We start from the raw sequence: 24,398 nt of genomic DNA, 5'->3' as shown, positions 1-24,398 counted from the left end.
TCTACTGGATGCTGCACACATTTGGCCTGGTGAGAAAATGATGACTTCTGCCCACATTATCATTCTAAACATTGTATATATTGCGTAAACAATTTGTGGAAAAAATGCAAAGTTTTTGTCTTCACGATATACATACTTCCTCCATTTCTATATAATCCATTAATGGCCTAAACGTCACTGTAAACATTTATTGCTGTAACAGATGTGGTGTCCCCACTCTCGGACACTCGTACCTAGTGTTACCCTTGTTGCCTCAGGGGAGCCTGCTTACAACTCTGGTTTTACAGCTCTGAGGACCACTGGAGCCGGGTTTGCTGATGGTCACGGTCTGAAGTTACCACCTCTGCGTCCTCGGCCCAGAAGCTTTTGGTGGTGGTGGGGGCAGCTTGAGCCAGCAGGGAGGAGAAGGTCCTTGCATTCTTACACCTCACCCTCGAGAATCTCCAGTTCACAGTCTGTGAAATGGGGCACAGATGGGCCCCCCTGGAGTCATGGCTGCTGCCTCGATCTGCCCTCCTGGGACGAGGATAGAAGAGGTACATGGCTCAATATGTATGATACACGTGACGTGTTTTTACCATTAGATTCGTGGAATGGAATGTCAGTAAGGGATGGGTGTTGCACTGTGTGACATTTGAGGGAAGGGTTTGCCTGGCACAGGCTCAGTGGCTTCAGCATTTTATGGCAATATGGAAAGCCATGTCCCACATTGCCAAGGCAGATTGCATTTAAATAGGGGTTGTAAGTGGCAGGGTTGCAGTTCCATGTGAGGATGCGGCAGCTGAGCTGTGCTGCTGTGCCCAGTTGCAGAGCTGTGAGAGCTGCTGCATGATTAATTTTTAAAATGCAGGGATTGCCAGGATGAGCAGAAAAAGACTGGCCCAGCAGGGTGGTCACAGATAGTAGTAGATTGGCATCATTGGAGTTCAACCAATGGCTAATGAGTACACTAAGGGAGACCTCTTTAATGGGCCACCAGTGACATCAACAGTGAGTACTGAGAGTACAAATGTCAGAGTGGTCACTCAGGCATTATTGCCAGGAAGATTATTGTAAAAGGCGCCTTTAGCTCCCCTTTTATTAGGCCCAGGTCTGGAACTACCCACATTTGCACCCAATCCCTTCCAGGCCCAAACCCAATCCTGCATCCAATCTGAAGGTGCCAAACTCAAACCTACACCGCCCACATGTCTCTGAGATGAAAAGAAGGTGCGAATGGGGGGATGTGACTGCTACGGGTTCCTAAAGTCAGGAACTACCTCGATTCACATTTCCCAAACCCAAGGGGAAGATCCGGCCCAATAGCTTTACATTAATAGTCTGATGTTCTGATCACAGATTTATCACACTGTGCCATCCGCCATGTATCGAAGCACTTGATCAATTTACAAATCAACTGCTAATAACATAGAGTATAGTATAAGACGTTAATTCTAGCTGTGTGATATGCTAAGGAGACAGTATACATCATTACAGGAAGTGATGCAATGTCTCATGATCTTGCTCTCTCTTGTAGACCCCATTGCGAGATAAAGCCATGGTAAGCTGTTTCTTAAGTTACTGTTTTCTTTACCCTGGCAGACTCTGTAAATATTCTGTTAGCACAACGAGACCAAGAATATTATAAAGTGAAGGAACGAGTATGAAAGATTCTCTGCCATTACCAGAAAACTTCTAGCAAGTAGAAGCATGGCTGAACTAGCGCTGAAGGTTTGTCAAATATCGCAGCTCATTGGGCCTCGCAGTGAAGCTGAGTGGTGAGCAGGTCAGTCCACTGATGGATGGTTGTGCAGATGATATCATAGTCAGGCAGGAGATTGACAAACAAAAAGCTACAATCAAATAATAAAAGCACTTGACATCACCTTCAATCTGCAAAAGAATACCATTGTTGAGTGGGCTAAATTGAAAAAGCATACCCAATAACAAGGGGAATGTACTGATTCATTTATCAACTATCTGTATAGCCTCGCAGAGAGCTGTGAATATGGAAGCTTAAAAGAGGAAGTAATCAGGGACAGAATTGTTGTCAGAGTCTTGGCTGAAGCATTGCCTGACCACTTGCAGTCAAGAGATGATTTAACCTTTTTTTAAAAAAAAGGCAATGGAACTGAGCAGACAAGCTGAGGTCAGGAAGAAATAGTGATCAATGATTTGTAGTGACAGAGCGAACCATATCCCAAAAACGACCGACTGATTCAGTGGAATATATTACGTTTAAAAGCAGAGAGATGGACATACAAAAGCAAGTGAGGCAGGAAGAGCATCCATCAACTGCCTTAGCTAACTGTAATCGGTGTGGTGGGAAAAAACACAGGCATGAAAATTGTCCCACCAAAGAGGTTGAATGCCATTTTTGCAGAATGAAGGGTCACTTTCAGACTGTGTCTCATCAAGAAGCTTGTACAGAATGAGAAGCCTTCAAAAGATGGCAAGATCCATGAAATAAGAGATATCAATGATATTGAAATATTTTTCCTTGAAGAGTTCCAGGGACCAGGTTGAGCAACTGGAATGCTGATATCCTAGTGGAGGGAAACAAGACGCAGATGCAGTTTTGGTTCCTTTTGATGCTGAACAGTGGTTGGTGAAAAGTTCTCTTCAGCCATCATGCATAAAACTACATGGGCCAGGAGGTATAGAATTCAAGGTCATCAGACAACTGAATGAAACCCTTCAATATTGAGAGAGAAAAATCACTGAAGCCTTATATGTGATTCTGAATCAGAGCTGTTCATTCTTAGGCAGGAAAGCTTGTACGGACTTGCATCTGATTTGCAGATTAGTGGAACTGGGAAAGCTGAGCAAATCAGCATAAAACCTTCAGAGCTGAAATTCCATAGATGTTCACAGGAAAGCTGAAGGTAGCATATCATATCACTCCACGTCCTGAAACAAAGCCTGTGTCTGTTTACACCCAGACAAGTTCTTCATCCACTCTTGCCAAAGGTAAAGAAGGACATTGACTCAATATTGAAGCAAGGAGTGATTTCATCTGTGACAGAACCAACAAGTTGGTGCTCGGGGATGGTCCCAGTGCCAAAATTAACGGATCTATCAGAATTTGATAGGTCTTGCCTAGCTGAACAAAGCAGTTGAATGCGAAATTCATCCTATGTCACCTGTGGACGAGAGCTTAGCAAAATTGGGAAAGAGTTCAGTCTTCTCGAAGTTAGATTCAAATAGCTGTTTTTGGCAACTACCCATTGATGAAGAGCCTAAGTTGCTCACAACCTTCATTACACTTTTTGGGAGGTTTTCGGTATAATGTAAACACCAGAAATCTTCTACAGGACAATGTCAAGTATCCTAGAAGGACTGGATGGAGTCTTATGTCACATGCATGATGGCTTGATGCATGAATCCACTCAGACAGAAATGACACTAGAGTGTGAGCTGTTCCACAATGCCTACAGGAAGCAGGACTTGCACTCAACAACAAATGCAAATTCTCACAGCCAAGTTCCTTGGGTATATTGTGAATGCACCCAGTGTCAGAGTTGATCCACAGAAGACAAGGCCAATCAAGGACTGTCCAACTCCTCACAACATGACTGAGCTCCAGAGATTCATGGGTATGATAAACCAAGTTCGAAAATTCCTGACCAACCTACCTGTCATCAATGAGCCACTATGTCAGCTGTTACAACAGGATAATACATGGTGCTGGGGGAAAGCACAACAGAGATCTTTTAAGAAAATTGAAGAGATGCTGATATTACCTGATATTTTAGTTCACTATGATCCAGAAGGTCCGAGTATCATTGCTGCAGATGCGTATTCTACAGGATTGAGAGCTGTACTATTTCAGATACAGCTGTTCAAAATCCTGGAACTCCCTTCCAAATAGCACTGTGGGTGTACCTATGCCACATGAACAGTAGCAGTTCAAGAAGGCAGCTCACCGCCACCTTCTGAAGGGCAAATAGAGATGGGCAGTAAAAATGCTGACCTAGCCAGCGAAGCCCGCATCCTGTGAAAGAACAAAAGATGGAAAGCATAAACCAGTTCACTATGCATCCTGTTTACAGACAGAGGTGGAACAGAGATAGGCAGTGATAGAGGAAGAAGCATTACCTGCTCCATGGGCTTGTGAAAAGTTTGCAGATTATGTTCTTGGTTGTCAATTTAAGATAGAGAGGGACCACTATTAATTTCTAAGGAGTTAGCAAAAATGCCTCCATGAGTACAATGATTCAGACTGAGGGTGATGAGGTTTGATACAAAAACCAGAGTATGTTCTGGGAAAACAGCATACAGATGCTTTGTCAGGTATCCCAGTGGCAAGGCATGAACAAGATGATGTAGCTCTCGTAGATCTAACCTTTACATTGGCAACAACCACAAAACTACCAGCAACAACTCAGTGACTGAATGACATCAGAAATGCACAGAAATGTGATGAAGAACATGCTTGGGTCAAAAAGTATTGCATCAAACGATAGCCAACATACATACCACACAATCCCATTCTCAGATAGTACTATGAATAGAGGGGACACCTCAGTGTAGTTGATGATTTACTGATCTATGATGAGAGTGGTCATTCCAGGAACTCTGGGACTCGATGAACTGCAACAATTGCACCAACGACGTTTGGAGTAGTAGTCTACTAAACTCAAGAAGTCACGTAACTACAGGGTCACACTTCTGAAGCAGTGATTTACATCGTTTGAAGGAGATTTTTGCAACACATGAAATGACAGACATTATAATCTTACACAATGGACCGCCATTTGCCAATGAATATTTTAAAGAGTTCACAATATCGTATGGAATTTTTCATACTACCAGCTCATGCCAACAGGTGAAGCTGAAAGAGTGAGTACATTGAAAGCATTGCTGAAGAAGAACAATGACACCCAACTTGCACTTCTGAGCTGTTATTTAACTCCACTCCAAAATTGTTTAGCACCATGTGAACTCCTCATGGGAAGAAGACTGAGATCACAACTCCCTACTCTCCCACGCACACATGCCGTGAGTATGTGCTGATGACTCGGACGAAATGAGGGAGAAAGAGGATGAATATCATCGCAGTCAGATGTGGAACTATGAAAAACGTCACAAAGCACGCAATCTGCCAGACCTCCAACCAGGAGAGTCAGTTTGGATCCAAGACCAAGCTCACTGTGAACAAGTGGTTAAACAAACACTACATCCACAGTCCTACCTCACCCAAACAGGTAATGGTTTTTGTGAGACAGAACAGATGTGCACTAGATTCTATAAAGAAGCAACCTTCCACACGGTTGGAGTTGTAATTTACCAAACCAAACAGATCTGAGGGGCTGCTTTCATCTACCAATCCAGATGAAATCCAGACTGGTGAACCTGATTCATCTATGAATTCTCTTTCTGCTCAGCAAAGCCTGAGAGATCACCCGCAGGACTCAAACCCCTAATCTCCTCCAAAGGAGCTGAGGAACTATCCGGGTAGAATTGTGAGGCTGCCACAGTGCTTCTCCCTGTAAAACGAAATGGAATTCAGAGACTTCAGTGGGGGGTGTGGGGTGGGGGGGGTGGGAGTGGTAATGTAATATAAGGGGTTAATTCTAACTGATATGCTAATGAGACTGTATACATCACAAGGTGATGCAATGTCTCATGATCTTGCTCTCTCGTAGACCTCATGGATAGATGAAGGCACTGCAAGATGTTTCTTATTAAAGCTAGGATTTTCCTTATCTCTGCAGACTGATTAAATATTCTGCATTAGCACAACGAGACCAAAAATATTATATAGAGGATAGTTTGGTCTTTTTTTGCAGAATGAGAGTCCGGTCAAGCCCAACCACATCCTTTTGACCAAAGGAAAGTTATGAAACATTGAATGGTGAACTAGCCAGTGACTTATTTTCCACTCTGACTGAACTGCAGCTTTATATTTCTCACGTGGGCCCATAGAGAGGGTTTGTTTGCAGTTTCTGCTTTGCCATGACGTAGACAGTGCAGCTTCCTTCCTGCTTCTTGCAAGGTTGAAACAGAGATAAGAAAACAGCAGTAAGCAGCTAAAGCTTGTTTTGCAAAAACAAAAGTCGTGAAGATTCTTCTGAGAAGGTCGGTAAAGAAAGCATTTGGTTTATAAAGAGATCCTGCTAGCTGTTGATGAACAAGACAACTCTCACTGCATAGCACAAGAAACAAAAGCTATTGTTACTATAATTGTTTTGATAGTGTTCATTAAACTTGGAACAAGCTTTTGACAAACAGTAGTCTTCAGACTCTAGCCATACTTCGTCACTGCTGATTTGCAAGAAATGAAGGAAAACCACCAGATGTGACATAATACATTGACATTCTTTAGCCTCAGCTCCATTCAAAATTTGTTTTAAATGACATCCTTTTTTTTCCAGAACAGAGCAACTTGGTCTTCACAAGAAAAGTTTGAATGCGGATATACAATCCCAGGACAAAGACTCACTGCTCTCTCCTCTGAAGTTTCAAAGTCCTTTTGCCATTGTGGGATCTCCAGTTTCTCTTGAATTTGTATCAACCTCAGAGGCTTCCATTGCTCCTCCACCCCTTCCCAGCAAGCTATGAACTGAAATGCTTTCAATTTGATGGAAACTGATACCTGTTAAGGAGAAGGACCTTTCCCTGTACTTCCTCCAGTATCAGTTGGACCACCTCATCTGTTGCTAGAACACAAGGAATGTACTGCCATGGCGACTGCAATTGAACAAAATGAACTTGTATTTGAGTTTGCGAATAATGGCATGGAAGATACACAGGAGGTAAGATGGTCTCTTCACACAGAAATAGTAAAGACTATCTAAAGAACACTTTGAAAAACAATAAAATATTTTCCTTCATGAATGATAAATGAATTTCAGCTCCATATGTTATCTTGTACTCATTGTAAGAAATTTACAAGGAAGGACTGAGCAAGACCTAAATCCAGTTTAATGTGTGTTGTGTTTAAGAATGAAATGGGCCAACTTCCTGTTCTTTCAATGTGTCAGCCCAATATTGATTGTTGAAATATCAACGATTTTCCATAGTTCCAGTCCCCTTGAATCATATTTAATTTTATTTCAGCATATTCAAGCCAAATCTGAATAGCATGAAAATAATTTTGGTTTCCTGGACTGTTCTGATGCAGTCTTTTCCATTCTTTCAGACTTTGCATCTGCTACTCACATAGTGCACCTGCACGTCTAAGCCTGGCTTAGCATCAATGTTTGTGACCAGCTGCTTAAACACTGACTTCAGTACTGGTTTGTCAGTCTCCTCAGATTTCAGGGCACCACGTAGAACAGTCTGTGCTATTCCAATGCCACTGGGTTCAACTGTTTGAACTTAGTGGTCCATGTAGCATGGGGAACACACTGGTCCTAAATTTACTAATGTGTACTACATAATAAAAGCAACAGGGAGAGATTAGCCACTGCACAGCACAAGCTGGATTTTTGTCTGGGTGCAAAGGCAAGTTTTGGTGCACAATTTTTTTCCAACGATTTTACAATAATCTCCATTGCTGTTGCATGGCTCCTGAGAACTGTGCATAATGCATACTGGATGAGTGGTTACAGAGGATACTTGAGGGAACACAGAGGAGGCATGGGGAAGTGAGTGAATTGAGTGGTGAGGTTAATGGGGCCTTTAAACAATGTTAGGAGCTGGGCTGCTGTGTTGGAGAGCCTCCTAACCATCCCACACTCCTCACTCACTCCATCGTGGCTCGCAAAATGCACTCTGAACCTGACCTCTAGATGTAAAGATGAAATATCCTTGTAAAGCCACACATGAGTTGGCTGTGTATTTTGTGAGTTGCAGAAGTGCACAGGTTGGATTTTCCCAAACCCAGACAAAAATTCGGACCTAGAAGACATGGTATGTACTTGTAGGAAGAGCAGGGCGAGATTACTGAGAAACAATTTAAATAAAATTATCAAGTCAACAGCCATGTGTATACTATATTTGCTTGACCTTTGGCAGGTTCTATCAACATCTATCGTAGATCTATATCGCTGAAAGAAGGCTGGATGATATAAAAGATCAGACCTCCAAGTGAGATGATAAATGCACACAGGGCATGTTTGTGTTTTAGTATTCTTTGTGTAAGTGTAATTATGATTCAGAAGATGATCCAAGTAGAGCATATTTGACAAGAGATGATGGAATATATTTGGTTTAGTGAAAGATGTTTTATTACTAAACATTGTGGACGACATTTATATATGTGACATATTAGCTTTGTAATCTGAAGCAAGAAAATAATGTTTTAAACAACAGTTCTGATTTTAGAAAACTGATAAAAGTATAATTTCTTGAGCTTGCCACAGTGCAATTCTTTCATGCATCAAGTCGTGATTAGTTGCATCTACCAACAAAATACTTCTTTGTAACATATCTGGGATTTTGTGGCAGTCTGCTGAACTAGTTTTAGAGTTTTGGTTTGATAATGCAATTCATGTAATGTTTAATGGGTATGAGCCTTGTTACATGTTGTTATAAACATCTTACTTTGGTTTCTGAATTGGGTTTTAATGTGTTTCCTTCTGGCTCTCGGAGAGATTGAGAGGAATAATTTACTAAAATTGACTGAAGGACAAGATTTAAAATTGCTTTATGCTGAAGTTATCTTTCTTTCAATGTTGCATTGAATTATCGTAAAATTATTGAATCTTACATTGGAGAAGGAGGCCACGCAGCCCATCATGTCTGTGCCAGCCCTTTCTCCATAATTCTCTGCAGTTTTTTTTTCTTTTCAAGTATACATCCAATTCCATTTTGAAACTTAAAGTTATTATAAAATCTGCTTCTAGCACCCTTGCAGACAGTATATTCCAGAGCATTATAATTCATTGCTCAAAATAGTTTGTCATTTTCCTTCTAGTTCTTTAGTCAATTATTGCAAGTGTTTATCTTCTAGTTAATGGGTGCATTTATGTACTTTGAAAAAAAACTATTTAAATGTTTGGCTTAATATTATGTGACTGCTCTCATGATTGTTGCAGCCATTTTTTTCTACAATTATTAAAAGCTCTCAGCACCATCTCCTCTGGCTGTGGCCTGTGCATGGTACCTAGCTGTCTCAGTTAGTGAGCAGTAACTGAGACCAGGTCAGCTGCAAAACTATTTTCATGCACTTAACGCAAGTGATTTTTAAAAAGGTGCCTATTTTTGAAAGTTGTTTCTGAAACTTCTTGTATTGATTTATCAGAGCAGTGCCACCTGCTGTCTAGGCCCTAGCATAGCACTGGAATTCACTAAATCTCTCCACCTTTTACTGCTCCTTTAAGACACACTCCTTAAAACGCCCCTCTTTGAATAGAGTTTGCTCACCAGTTTTAATATCTCCTCCTTTGGCTTGGTGTCATTTTTTTGTATGAGTCCACTCCCAAGAAGTGTGCTGAGATGTTTACAAACTTTAAAGATGCTAGTTGTTGCAGTGGTTTAACCCTGTGATTGTTTTGCATCTTAATGCAGTATTCCCTTAGTACAGGGAGTGTCTACTTAGATTATGTACTCCAGTCTCTGAAATGGTATATTGAACTTGAAACCTTCTGACTCAGATATACCAAATATATTGTGAAACAGGCCAGATTTTTATAGCTTATCAATGACTAAAAATGTACAATTGGCTGAGCAGCAAGGTGGTGTCTGAGATCTGATCTGCCTCAGCTCAACTGCTACTGAAACCCTCATTCCCATGCCTTTGTTACCCCTCAATGTAACTATTTCAATGCCCTTCTAGCTAGCCTCCCATCTTCCTCCCCACATAAACATGTGCTCATCCCCAAAACTCTGCTGTCTGTTAATTAACTTACTCTAAATCTGATTCACCCATAACTCCTGTGCTGTTAACCTTCACTAGCTTTCCATTTGACCACGCCTCAATTTTAAAATTCCCATCCATACTTTCAAATTTCTACATGGCCTCACCTCTGCCGATCTCTGTATCCACCTCAAGCCCAACAAGTCTGCTAAATTTCTATGCTCCTTGAATTCTGGGTTCTTCCACAACCCTGATTTCAGTTGCTGCACCATTCACAGTTGTGCTTTAGCCCTAAGCTCAGGAATTCCCTCCCTAATCCTCTCCACCTTTCTACCTCTTTCACTCTCTTTTAAGATGCTCTGTAAAACCTACCTCTTTGACCAAGCTTTTGATCATCTGTCTTGGTATCTCCTGTGGTTCAATGTCTAAAAATGTTTTTATGAATAGCGTGCTGATTAAGATCTTAGGACAGTTACTACAGTAAATGGACTACATAAACCTAATAATAAAAACAAAAAAACTACGGATGCTGGAAATCCAAAAAAAAAACAGAATTACCTGGAAAAACTCAGCAGGTCTGGCAGCATCGGTGGAGAAGAAAAGAGTTGACGTTTCGAGTCCTCATGACCCTTCGACAGAACTTGAGTAAATCCAAGAAAGGGGTGAAATATAAGCTGGTTTAAGGTGTGTGGAGGGGTGGGGGGGGGGGGGGGTGATGGTGGTGGGGTGGTTTGGGTTGGGGGAGAGAAGTGGAGGGGGTTGGTGTGGATGTAGGGACAAACAAGCAGTGATAGAAGCAGATCATCAAAAGATGTCACAGACAACAGAACAAAAGAACACATGGGTGTTAAAGTTGGTGATATTATCTAAATGAATGTGCTAATTAACCACCCCCACTAGAGCTATACCTTGAGTGCCCTACTATCCATTAATGTGGTCTCCTCTACATTGGAGAGACCAAATGTAAACTGGGCGACCGCTTTGCAGAACACCTGCGGTCTGTCCGCAAGAATGACCCAAACCACCCTGTCGCTTGCCATTTTAACACTCCACCCTGCTCTCTTGCCCACATGTCTGTCCTTGGCTTGCTGCATTGTTCCAGTGAAGCCCAACGCAAACTGGAGGAACAACACCTCATCTTCCGACTAGGCACTTTACAGCCTTCCGGACTGAATATTGAATTCAACAACTTTAGGTCTTGAGCTCCCTCCTCCATCCCCACCCCCTTTCTGTTTCTTCCCCCTTCCTTTTGTTTTTTCCAATAAATTATAAAGATTTTTCTTTTCCCACCTATTTCCATTATTTTTAAATATTTTAAAATCTTTTATGCTCCCCCCACCCCCACTAGAGCTATACCTTGAGTGCCCTATCATCCATTCTTAATTAGCACGTTCGATTAGATAATATCACCAACTTTAACACCTATGTGTTCTTTTGTTCTGTTGTCTGTGACATCTTTTGATGATCTGCTTCTATCACTGCTTGTTTGTCCCTAACCACACCAACCCCCTCCACTTCTCTCCCCCCACCCAACCCGCTCCCCCCCCCGCCACCCCCCCCCCCCACACACCTTAAACTAGCTTATATTTCACCCCTTTCTTGGATTCACTCAAGTTCTGTCGAAGGGTCATGAGGACTCGAAACGTCAACTCTTTTCTTCTCCGCCGATGCTGCCAGACCTGCTGAGTTTTTCCAGGTAATTCTGTTTTTGTTTTACATAAACCTAAGTTGTTGCTGTCGAGTAAAAACATTGCAACTTCCCCCCTTATTGATGCATCTTACAGATAAATGATAAGTGGGTGTATGGTTGCACTTTGAATAATCAGTAAAACAATTGACATGCATTTTGCAGTCAGCAGTGAACAAGTCTTGCATGCTGTTCATTACACACATACTTGTCAACAGGCTTTCTGTGGGCTTTTACTCTGTGATTTGCAGTTGACAGAGTCAAAACAGTACAGCACCTTCCACAGGAGATCAGGGACCTATGTAAACAGAGTTAGCAATGGTGTCAGATTTAAAATTCATTTTTGAGACACTCAGTGACCTGATATTAATGGGGAGGCAGACAGGGAGAGGGTGGGAGCAGTTTTGAGAACAGGGAATCTGAAACAACTGATTTCCCTCTTCAAGTTTCCCTCCAGTTTTGCTGAATGTAATGGCAGGATCTGATTACCAATTTTATAATCATTTTCCATCCATAGCCACCCAGACTGGGAGGTCAACAGGCTATTGGTTGGATAGATGTCTGGCATTAGGCCGCAGGCAGGAAAAGAAGAGGATGGAGCAGTAAGTTGGGATGTTAGAAGTGGACATTGATGGGGAATTTGGATAAATTGAGGGTCAATGTTGGAGGAGATACTGGGCAATGGAGGACATCAAGATGGCATTAGATCACGAGAGCAGGGTGCCTGACCGCTGGGAAGGTTAACAGATTTCCCTGTAGATCCAGGAGAAGCATTCCTTCTCCTGCTGGGCATTAAGCAGTGTTGGAAAAGTACTTGCCTATTGCATGTACCAGTCCTTGCTTCACTTTAGCTGCTGGGTTTCCAGAGGCTCGGAAATTGAAGGTAGAACACAGCATTGAAGGTGGAACAATGGAAAATCTGAGAGATGCAGACTCATTAAAATAGTAATGAGTGGCCTGTCCCCTGGGAGCAGATTGGTCACCAGCTCCTCCCACCCCATTCTGCCTCTGTTAAAACCATAAGTGGGTAAGATTAAGGTGTACTGGGTTCACATTTAAAGTTTATTTAGATTTTTACTTCCCACCTAAACCAAACCCGTCTATTTTGGCGAGTTAAAATTTCACCTGCTGAAAACTAAACCTGGAAATGTAAATTAGAATATTTAATTCAACACAAAATTATGTATAAAATGCAAAATAAAGAAAGTGAAATAAAGGATTAAGAAGGAGGGAGAGAGAAAAGATACAGAAAGAAGTAAAAAAAAATCATTTTTATTGAAATCTGAAGGAATGAGACATCATACTTGTAAAAAGCAAATTTTCAGAATCAGACATTATTTGGTAGTAATAGAAATTTAACAAATGATTAAAAATTCATTTATAATTGAATGAACAAACAGATAAGTTTAGTGTGTATCTATCATGTAAGTCGCTGTGTATTTGAATACCAAGTCTCTCCGTGAGATACTGGTATCGTGCAGCTTCTGGAGGAGTAGGACAAATCAGACATCATCTTCCTGACTTCCACATTTAGCTGCACGTGTGCGGATGCTGGAAGTTGCTATCCAATTTATTTCTTAATAAAATGACCTGATAGCCTCGTTGGCTCAGATTTTGTGGTAAAAATGACATTGTGCAGAATTTTCAGTTTGGTGACACACGGTGACGTCGGGCAAGTGTTCCGACATCATTGCGCGCCATCGCGATATTTCACTCGGCGGGTGCATGGTGAAGTCCGACGCAACCTGATTGTTCCCCTGGAGGTGCCTCTCCATGAGAGTTGCCACTCTCTGCGTGGAGGAAGCATGACGCTCAGCCATGGGGCTCATTGCATCAGTGATGCTCCATGTGGACTCCTCCACCATGGACACCACGCGAAGCATAGTCTCATGTATCACACCCAGATGCTCCCGCACACCCGGCCACATTTCCTGCAGCTGCCGCGTAGCAGACGACTCCAGAGGCACATCATCAGGCATCGACTGAGCATGTGCTTGGACCCCTGCAATCCTCTGACTGCTGGTGCCATAGGCACTGTCTCTGCCAGTGAATGTGAAGTGCCCTCACCACTGTGCCCCAGGACATTAGCCGAGGTTCCAATGCCCACCGAGGTGCTAGTATCTGCACTGGTACCTGCCTCGCAGAAATGGTGTGACGCTGGTGAGACTTGAGGGCCCTCAGGTGTGAGAGGGGGCATCTGCAGCTCCTCCTGCCAGCCTTGCTCTGATGATGCTGAAAGGAACAACAAAGATAGTGGATCAGTTAGCATGCACAGTGTGACAAACTTCATCCCTTTCCCCCTGGCTCATTATGCATTCAACCTTCCAGAACCAATGGACACGAATATTGGTGGGGTTATAAATAGTGAGGAGGATAGCCTTACATCACAGGAGGATATAGACAGGCCGTCCAGATGGGCTGATGAGTGCCAAATGGAATTTAATGTGGATAAGTGTGAGGTGATGCACTTGGGCAGGACAAACAAGGCACAGGAATACAGGATGAATGGCAGGACTGTGGAAAGTAAGGACAATTAGAGGGACCTTGGAATGCATGTCGACTGGCCCTTTAAGGTAGCGGGACAGGTATATAAGGTGTTTAAGAAGGCGTATGGCATACTTGCGTTCATTAGCCGAGGCATAGAATATAGGTACTGTTCGAAATGAAGAAAATGCTGCCTCGGCCACAGCTACAGTATTGTATGCAGTTCTGAAATGCACTTTATGGGAGGGGTGTGATTGCAGTGGAGAAAGTGCAGAGGACATTTACCAGCTTGTTGCCTGGGCTGGAGAGTTTCAGTTATGATGGGAGATTGGATAGACTAGGGTTATTTCCCCTGGAGCAGAGGAGATTGAGGGGGAACATCATTGAGGTGTATAAACTTATGAGGGGCATAGATAGGGTAGACAGAAAGGAACTTTTGCCCTTAGCAGAGGGATCAGTAACCAGGGGGCATAGATTTAAGTTAAGGGACAGGAGGTTTACAGGGGATGTGATGAGCAACTTTTGCATGCAGTGGGTGGTGGGAATCAAGAACACACTGCCTGAAAGGGAGGTAGACACAGAAACCGTCATAACATGTAATAAGTATTGGGTGTGCACTTGCGGTGCCATGGCATACAAGGCTATGGACCTAGTGCTGGAAAATGGGATTAGAATACTTAGGTACGTGTTTGACCCGCGCATCCTCGATGGGCCGAAGGGCCTTTTTCTGTGCTGCACACCACTGACTCCATCACTCTGTGACCGAGCAATATTGCAACAATAATAAATTTAACAATCATCTGTGCTACGGATGTTGAGAGGGCATGGTGGATCTCACTGTTGGCCTCAAATACCTGGCCGGGCACCCCAGCCTCACCGACACCCGTTGACCTGGGTGCATGCCGCCTCTCTAGTTCAAGGGCCCCCTGCTTGAAGCGGCTTAAGATGAAGAGGTGTGGCCTGGCCGCCTCCAGTCCTCACGTGCTCCGAGGCATTATGAGCATTCTTCTCCTGAGAAAGAGAGAACCCCGCTTATTACGGAAAATTACACATGGACTGTGCATGTGCATGCCGCACCCCAACCACAGTGGGCCATATCAGACCTCCAGTGCCTCCTCTCCCTGCTACTGCTGATCACTTACACAAAGATACTGACCTGCTCCCAATGCCCCAAACTTGGACGCATGCTGCATATATCCCTTTAGCAACCACATGGTATTTGCTCCCATTTCAAGGATGCGCAACTACGTGCAGCATAGAGGGCAGCAGATGATTCTTTGCCAGGACACCTTGAGGCTCCCCTTCCACCATTTCATCACCCTGAATAAGACATGTGCTGGAGTTCTGAGTATGCACCGAGCTGCATCTCCTGCAGGTTGCCCCCAGACCAGTCATGTGCGACTAAGAGCCTCATGAACAACTCAGGCTGATGTAAGCATGGGCACTTTCTGCTTGCCCACCCAGTGAAGGAAAAATGCCCTACATGATTCAATGCAATCACAACAGTAAGACTTGTGGGGGGTGGGCCTCAAAGGCTAAGGCTACCTGCTGGGTTAAATGCCCAATGCCAACATGGTACTCACCCTGCTAGAGCACAACAAGTCGTTGAAGCGCTTACGGCAATGGATCCAGGTGCGCTGCATCACATTGCAGGAGCTCACCACCTCCGCCAGCCTCCTCCCAGGCACGCTCGTCCATGTGGTGGTGGTGGGTGGGGGGCGGGGCGGGGTGGGGGGGGGGGGGGGGGGGGGGGTGCTCCTCCTCCCATCCTGGGGTCCAACACCTCCCGCCGTGCTGCCACCTCCTCGAGGAGGGCAATAGGGCATTCATCTGAAAAACAAGGGGCGCATTGGCCCCCGCTGGCCTACCCTGCAGTCTGCCCTGCTCCCCTGGCAGACCCTGTAGCCTGGCTGCTCCTCTGCTCTTCCCTCCAGCCTGCCCTGCTCAGCTGACCCCCATGTGGTGTGCCCTCGAACTGGCCATTGTCAGCAGCCTACAAGGAGGCTGCCAGGCCTTCTTTTGGACAGACTGCCAGGTCGCCATTGGACCCGGCGGTCTGTGCACCTCTGCCGCAGCCCACACACTCCCACTATCCACGGAAGTTGGCAAATACGCTGGGCAGGCCTTAATTGGCCAGCCCGCGTAAAATGGCGGCGCAGACCCAATGATGGGTGGTGATCGGGTTCACACCCACCCACACCTGCTCTCCACCACCACCCCCACCGCCACCGCCCCCCCCCGTCCCCCCACACAACAGAAAATTCTACCCATTGTTTCAGTAAGATTTCTTAAAAACACTGCTGCTTTATAGGTAACTTGATATGAGATGTCTACAGTAATAGAATGGGATATCCCTTTAATAACCCTGAAATAAGCAAAGCAAAGTTGTTAGCTTGTGATAGTCATTGAGAACAAAATTGTTCTTCACATTAATCAATCATTATAATCAATCATATGTTAAAGTTAACTCTTCCTACTGCCAATGAGTACAGTGACAGCCGTTAATGACCATACTGAATGAGAGAAATTAGTTGAAAGGAACATTTACTGCGGCACAGATTAACCATCAACTTCCTCCAGTGCAGCAAATCTGCTGCTTTATGAAAACATTTTGAATTGAGGCACCTATTTCACAGTCACTGTCAGTCATTAGCAAATGGAAATACAACCAAAACTGCCCACCTGCTGCCTCAACAGACAAGTAAGTAGAACCTATGAGCAACAAACATGTGCAAGGGAGCAAATTATGTGGAAGTGCACATTTCTCTCTGGACTAATAGAGAAGTCGGAATGTATTTGTTTCTGGCTCAATTCATAGCATTAAATGTGAAACAAAATCTTTAATAACTGGGCATGGTGTCGGCTGTCTCATTTCTAAGCTTTGTACAATTTTGTCACATTAATCTTAAAGATTCTACCTGAAAATTCTGTTTTAGAATGGATGGCCTAAAAATTAGTTCATATTGACCTGCTAATCTGAAATGGGTGCTGGAACATTCATAAGAACATAGGAATCTAAACAATATGAGCAGGAGTAGGCCATTTGGCCTCTCAAGCCCGCTCCATCATTCAATAACATCATTGCTGATCTGGATCCTAGCCTCTTACGACTTTCCTGCCTAGCCCCCATCATCCTTGACATCCTTGTAGATCATAAAGCTGTCTAGCTCAGCCCTGAATAAATTCAATAACACAGCCTCCTTGGGGAAGAGAATTCCAATGATTAACGACCCCCTGAGAGAAGAAATTCTTTGTCATCTCTGCCCTAACAGGGAGACCCATAATTTTGAAACTGTGCCCCCTCGTTCTAGATTGCATCGGATGGGGAAACTTCCTCTCAGCATCTACCATGTCAAGTCACTACAGGATGTGTATGTTTAAATAAGATCATCGCTCAAGCTGCTCAATCTTTCCTCATGAGGCAACCCCTTTATCCCAGGAATGAACTTAATGAATTTTCTCTGAACTGCCTCCAATGCAGTTCACATTGCAGGAGCTCACCACCTCCGCCAGCCTCCTCCCAGGCACGTTCGTCCATGTGGTGGTGGGGGGTGGGGGGGCTTCTCCTCCCATCCTGGGGGACCAACACCTCCCGCCGTGCTGCCACCTCCTCGAGGAGGGCAATAGGGCATTCATCTGAAAAACAAGGGGCGCATTGGCCCCCGCTTAAGGAGACCAAGGCTGTACAAGCTACTCTGAGTGCAATCTCACCAAAGCCCTGCACAGCTGTAGCAGGAACTCCCTGCCTTTATACTCCATCCCACTTGTGAGAAAGGCCAACATTCCATTTGCCTTCCTGATTACTTGCTGTGCCTGAATGCCAATTTTTTTCTGACTCATGTACAAGGATACCCAGATCCCTCCGTGCTGCAGCATTCTGCAATCTCCCTCTATTCAAAGAATGTTTTTTATTCTATCCTTCCCACCAAAGTGGACAACCTCTATATCTTCCCACATTATGCTTCATCTTCTGAATTTTAGCCAACTCACTTAACAAATAAGTATTGGGCCAATCATTACACTGGAATAGGTAGGCCTGAGGCATACCCAATATTGGATCTCCAGCTTAATTTAAATCAGACAGGTGAGATGTGGATGCCTGCTGGATATTTCCAAGGAACTCACTGGAAAAGCAGCACCAGATTCTCGGCTGCTACATCACCAACGAGGGCTCTCCTGGGAGGTGGAGTGATGAACGGGAGAGGAGGAAAGTAATGGCAAGAAGTGTGGGGAGGGTGATCAGCAGAATGATGCAAGCAAGAATTAACCATTGATAGTGCAGCAGAGCCAGAAGAACTTCTGTTCTTCCTGGTAAGTATTATTGAACAAAATTAACTTTCCAGTGGAAGGAGCATTTGTAAATGCATCCAGACCTGAAATGTTTGTGTTCAGGGCAGACCAATTTTGCAAAGGGAGCCTCAAGGAGGTAGTAAGCCCCTTATATGCATATGCAAAAGTCCTAATGCCCATTTTGGGTATGGGCTTGATTGCCTCTTTTTCTGCCTTTACCAATATGGTGGGTGGCTCACTTCTGGTGTAAAATGCTTGCTCTCAAACTGAGTGTCATATTGGAAGCTCTGGGGCTCCTTATATGCCTTCGCAATGGTATAACATCAAATAATTTTGAGGCCACAGTTTTCTTGTGGAAGCTTGAACTATCACAACAAAATTCTTGAAAATCTCCACCTGCACTGAAGCAAATAAAACCTTGCATTTGCATGTAGGTTGCTATTTATGACTGGGCACTAAATGCTAATGGTATTGAGGTATTCTGTGCCTTTTACTGTACTTTCTGATGGCTCAGTTGGTAGCACTCTCACCTCCAGTTTAAGAGTTTGTTGTTTCAAGCCCCACTCCAGGAGTTGAGTGCAAAGTCTAAACTGACACTCCAGTGCAATACTGAGAGAATTACTGTCTTTCAAATGAGACATTATCTCAGGTGGATATTAAAAAAAAATGATGCCCTGTGGTCATGAAAAGCACTAATATAAATGAAAGTCTTTCTTTTATTTTAGATTTACAGCATTTGTTTATTTGTTTTCCATTTATTCCTCAACTCCTGTAAGTGCTAGGGGCGGTTGAAACTTTGTTTAAACTACTCATTCAAGTTTTCCACTGGTCAGTTTCTTGAAAAATTAATTTTAATTAACGTATTTGCTAAGTTTAAAAATAAAATCTTCATTGTATTAATCCATGTTTTAAAATAAACTCATTGTTCAACATTTTCTTTATCCTAATCCTGGTGTCATGATCCACTTTCTGTTGGTTGAATGAACCACTGGACTCCACCACCATTGCTCTTATTCAGCCTCCAGAGATATGTGAGAATGTTGCACACGGGCATGGTCCGATTTTTCTCTTCTCGCCTTCGCTACTTCCCTAGACCAAGGTCTCAAGCTGAGATCAGGATCCATAGAGAGAAAGATGGAAAGTACCACTGACCTCCCTGCTCAGTGGCACAGTGCTCCAGCATACTCGCACATCTAAATGATTTCGCCCTACTGGAGGTTCAGAAAAGAGAACCAAAAATATCTTTAAATCTGTAATGGAGGATGAAACAATAACCCGGACGTAAGCTCCATTGTAGGAGTTACGCAAACAAGGTAGTTGGCCAAACACCTGGCCTTCTACAGGTTGAGATTTTAAACTCTTGCCAGTCTCTCGCCTAAACCCTGTGAAAAACGCTGGCTGGCCATCAGAATTTAACAGGATTTCAGGTAGCTGGAGGCTGCCAATGGGGTAGTTCCCTGGTATTTAGTTAAGTAGTTGGAGAAGGATGGGTTGGAGGGGCATCTTGATTGGAGGAAGGATGTGAGAGGGCAGCTTTCAATGCTCATAGAAATTTATGAACAGGAATAGGCCATTTAGCCCTTCAAGCCTGTTCTGCGTTCAGTTTGATCATGGTTAATCTGTGACCTAACACCATATAGACGTGTTGACCCATATCTCTATAATCTCTGATTTAAAATGAACATGTTTTTTACTCTTTGATGGGATATGGGCATCATAGGCAAGGCCAGCATTTTTTGTCCATCCCTAATTTCCCCTGAACTGAGTGGCTTGCTAGGCCTTTTGGAGGGCAGTTGAGAGTCAACCACATTGCTGTGGATCTGGAGTCACATGTAGGCCAGACCAAGTAAGGACAGCAGATTTCCTTCCCTGAAGAACATTAGGACAATCAATGATAGTTTCATGGTCAGCATTACTGACACTAGCTTTCAATTCAAGATTTTACTAACTGAATTTAAATTCAGCAAGCTGTCATGGTGGGATTTGAACCCATGTCCTCAAAGCATTAACCTGGGTCTCTGGATTACTAGTTCAGCCACATTACCACTACGGTACCCGGTTGAGTATCAGTTATCTTTTGTGGAAGAGTTCAAACTACTCCTACCCTTTGCATGAAGAAGTTTTTCCTAATTTCAGTCCTGATAGTCTGTTCTAATTTTTAGATTATGCCTTCTCGCCCTAGACTTCACAACCAGCAGAAATAGTTTCTTCCTATCTACCTTACCTGTTCCCCTTAATGTCTTGAAAACACAATCAAATTGCCTTTGGCATTCTAAATTTCAGAAAATACCACTCTAGTTTGTGTAATCTCTCATGATTTAACTCTAGGGGAAAAAGTTTCCCCCCATTGGGGGGGAGGTTCAGGAGTGGGCGTGCCTCCGATCGGCGCCCCCAATTGCTGCCATTTTACGTGGGTGGGCCAATTAAGGCCCGCCCAGCGTGACGTCGGCCAGGAAGCGCTATGCGCTCCTGTGCGGGTGGGGGGGGCGGGGGGGGCGGGTGTTGGTGGTGGATTCCTTAAGCTGAGAGTGTGCTGTTTCATGCATGTGCACGAAAGAGCCCACAGATCTCCCTGAGTCTAAGTGCTGCCTCTGGGAGGTTGGTGCCGAATTCAAAAATGTGAAATATAGAAAAATAAAATTTCCCTGACATGTCCCCTCATGTGACACTGTCAGATGAGTTGGGACATGTCCATCACTTTTAATTAAACTTTTATTACATTTTTAAAAACCGACATGAAACCTCATCCCGCCGGTGGATGAGGTTTCATATTTTTTCTGAAGCCTGCCAGCGCTCTCGGCCTGCCCGCCAACCTTAAGGTTGGACAGGCAGGTCCTTTACCTACTTCAATTAGTTTTTAAATGGCCTCAGTTGGCCGTTGACAGGTTGGCGGACGCACAGCTGATTTGGCTGCGCCCCCGCCAACCTGAAAATGGAAATGAAGCGAGATGACGTTGGGAGCTGTGTCCAATGTCATCCCGCGTCACTTTATGTGTCGGCGTGCGGGCCCTGCCCCCTGCTGATCAATCTCAATATCCTGCCCCTGGAGTCTAAATAACTGTGGTAATCTGAGGTGTAATACACCTTTAAGAGAATTTGAGCAGATTGACCACGTCACTGTAAGACCCAATAGTGTGGGCTACAATGTTAATGTTACTCTAAAGTAGGATCGAGTTGGAGAAGCACACATCATTTTAATGTTCTTGTTTGTGTAAAAAAAGCTTGTCCTTCATTTCATATCAGTCTCTGCATCTGCAGTTTATTGTAATTGACTCACCTGCCAACAGATAAGCATGCAACCAGTTTGCGAGCAAAGCGACCCATAGTAGAAAATAACAATATAATTCTGATAAATCTACGGTGCACTCCCTTCAAGGTCAATATATCCTTCCAGAGATGTGGTGCCCAGAACTGCTTTCGGTACTCTGGCTGTGGTTTGACCAGAGCTTTGAATAGGTGAGGCAGGATTTCTACCCCGTCTGGTCCTCTGGATATAAAGGCCAGCACTTTTGATTCTTTCCTGTACCTGTTCGTGACCTAGGTGCATGGACCTCTAAGTCTCATTGGATGTCCTCTGTTTCTAACTTTTCACCATTTGATATATGTACTCTTTTCAATAATTTTTAAGTTCCAAGTGGATGACCTGACCTATTTTAAAATCCATTTGTCAGTTTTTCCCATTTACTTTATATTTCTTTGTAATGTTATTCTTCCTATTACAATGCTTACAATGCTTCCTATCAAATTCAGATATTGGCTTTCTATCCTTTCATCTAAGTTAATAAACATGGTGAGTAATTGAGGGCTCAATGCAGAGCCTTGCAAGACACTACTAGTCACATCCTGCCAACAAAGGACCTGCCCTATATCCCTACTCTCTGTCTGCTTCCTCTCAGCCAACTTCCTAACCAGGTCAATAATTTGCTTTCAATTCCATGAGCTTCAGATTTAGCTAGTAGTCCCTAAGGAGAGGCTTTATCAAATTCCTTCTGGAAGTCATATAAATAATATCCACTAATTTAGTCACCTCTTTTTAAAACAAAACAAGAATTCAATCATATTCATCAGGCATGACCTACCCTTTACAAATCCATCCGGCTCTCGCCAATCGGCTGATAATTTTTAAGCTGTTTAGTCACTTTATCCCTAATTATAAACTTTATAATTTCCCAACAACAAAAGTTAGACTAACTGGTCTATAATTTCTCGGTTTCCCGATGGCACCTTTCTTAAATAGAAGAGTGACACCCTAACTTTCATCCTCCTCCTCCTCCTCCTTCTCTTTACCCACAGGGAAACAAAGCAGAATATTAAGAGTTCCACATTGTTCTTCAGCTCTTGGCCTTACTGAGAAACAATAAAATATTCCTCATGCAGGCATTTGGGGTCTCAATGATATCATCAGAACTCATCTGCATATTTAAAGCAGAAACCCATTACCTTCCAATGGATGTTCATCTTGCCTGCTCAAAAGAGCATGTTAAAATTGCAAGCTATGGGAAAGCACCAGGGTCTGTGAAGGTAGCTGTTACCATTTTGGCTGCCCATCAGCCAGGGTTCCTCATGGTGATCGGGATTAAAATTGGTCCGAATCTCTTTATATTAATACCTGGGATTAAAGTATAAAATAAAAGACATTAAATGCTCTCTCTTATCTCTTTCCCTAGTCAACAAAGAAGGGAATTTTAAAATTGTGGCATTGCTTAACCAAGAGCTACTATAAATCAATGAACACTGGGGTGATGGATGACAGGACTTGGTGCAAGTAAGGACACAGGCAACAGAAATTTGGATGACCAAGTTTACAGAGGGTAGAACGTGGAAGTTCAGAAGGACATTGGAATAGAAAAGTCTAGAGGTAACAAAGGCACAAATGAGGGCCTTGGCAGGAGATAAGCTGAGACAATGACAGAGTTGGACAAAGTTACAGAGGTGGACAAAGTTACAGAGGTGAAAATAGATGCTTTTAGCAATGGGATGGATATGTGGTCAGAAGCTCACCTCAGGATCAAATGTAACACCAGGATTGCGAATAGAGTGGTGTAATCTCAAACTGTTGCCAAGGAAAGGCAGTTAGTAATAGGGATCAAAAACAATGGCTTCAGTCTTCCCATTATTTAATTTGAGTAAATTTCTGCTCATCCAGTACTGGGGTATGATAATGTAGTGACAGTGGGGGAGTCAAAAGAGGCATGTGACGGTCACATCATCCTTACAAAGATAATTGGACAGTGGACACTATACTTTTAAACTCCCCACGGCAGATGTGGAATTTGAATTCAGTAAAAATCTGGAATCAAGTCTAATGATGACCATGAAACCATTGTCAATTGTTGTATAAAAAAAACCCATCTGGTTCACAAATGTCCTTTACGGAAGGAAATCTGCCGTCCTTACCTTGTCTAGACGTGACTCCAACCCCACAGCAATGTGGTTGACTCTTAAATGCCCTCTGAACAAGGCCGATTAAGGATGGGCAATAAATGCTGGCCTAGCCAGCGCTGCCACATCCAATGAATTAAAAAAACAACATGGAATGATGGATGCTTTGCCCTCACAAAGTGGACTCGGAAATCAGGTGACTTGCGGGGCAGAATTTTGCATCCCGTGGGTGGGTGTGCGCCCAACCAGATCAGGTGTAAAGTTTTGCACTCCCACAATATTTTGCTTGGCGGGCATGCAAAAGTTGGAAGTGCACCCATTGATAATTAAGAGAGCAATTAAGCCTATTAATGATACAATTGTCTCCAATCTTTCATGGCCCATCCAACCTTACGGTTGGCAGATGGATAAATCAGCCAGGCGGCCTTTACATTTTTCATCAAACCCCATCCAAGGGTGGGATGAAATTTCCGTTATGAAATAAAATAAAAGTAAATATGAGGTATATTTTCAGGTGCTTGGATTGTGATGCATGGACATTTTTTTTGCAGCTTTTTAAACCTTTGATAATTTGAAGGTCTGCAGCTTCCTGAGGCAGCTTCAGGCAGTTTCTGCCTTCAGGGAGCTGTCTTGTGGCGCTCACCTGCACCCGCGATGACGCCATTGCCCACCCTCTTCCTGCCTCCACCCCAGCAGTGCTGAGCTTTTCAGCACGTGTTGCACACTGGTCGGCTGTTAGTTGGCCAGCCAGCATGAAATCGCGGTCGGGGGTCAATTGCAGTCTGCGTTCCATTTCCTAACTGCTCCCGGGCCTGCCAATCGCATGCGCCA

The 24,398-nt window shown here is 43.6% G+C and overlaps 1 protein-coding gene across 8 annotated transcripts in view; it reads left to right on the top strand.

The window, feature by feature from the left end:
* Positions 1-24,398, top strand: part of LOC121283790 (ETS-related transcription factor Elf-1-like) — a 172,514-nt gene that overhangs the window by 56,111 nt on the left and 92,005 nt on the right. The window contains exons 1-3 of one of the 8 annotated variants that reach the window (XM_041198506.1): positions 1,596-1,765; positions 6,357-6,737; positions 7,942-8,063. In XM_041198506.1, coding sequence (XP_041054440.1) covers positions 8,019-8,063 — 45 coding nt within the window. In that variant the 5' untranslated portion in view covers positions 1,596-1,765; positions 6,357-6,737; positions 7,942-8,018. Of the gene's footprint in view, positions 1-1,595; positions 1,766-5,933; positions 6,061-6,356; positions 6,738-7,941; positions 8,064-24,398 lie in introns of those variants that run through there. The other 7 variants (XM_041198508.1, XM_041198507.1, XM_041198502.1 and 4 more) reach the window with 7 other exon arrangements.

Source organism: Carcharodon carcharias, chromosome 11 (genome assembly GCF_017639515.1).
Source record: "Carcharodon carcharias isolate sCarCar2 chromosome 11, sCarCar2.pri, whole genome shotgun sequence".
Lineage (NCBI taxonomy): Eukaryota > Metazoa > Chordata > Chondrichthyes > Lamniformes > Lamnidae > Carcharodon > Carcharodon carcharias.
The sequence above is the reverse complement of the archived record's forward strand: the minus strand, read 5'-3'. Positions and strand labels throughout refer to the sequence as shown.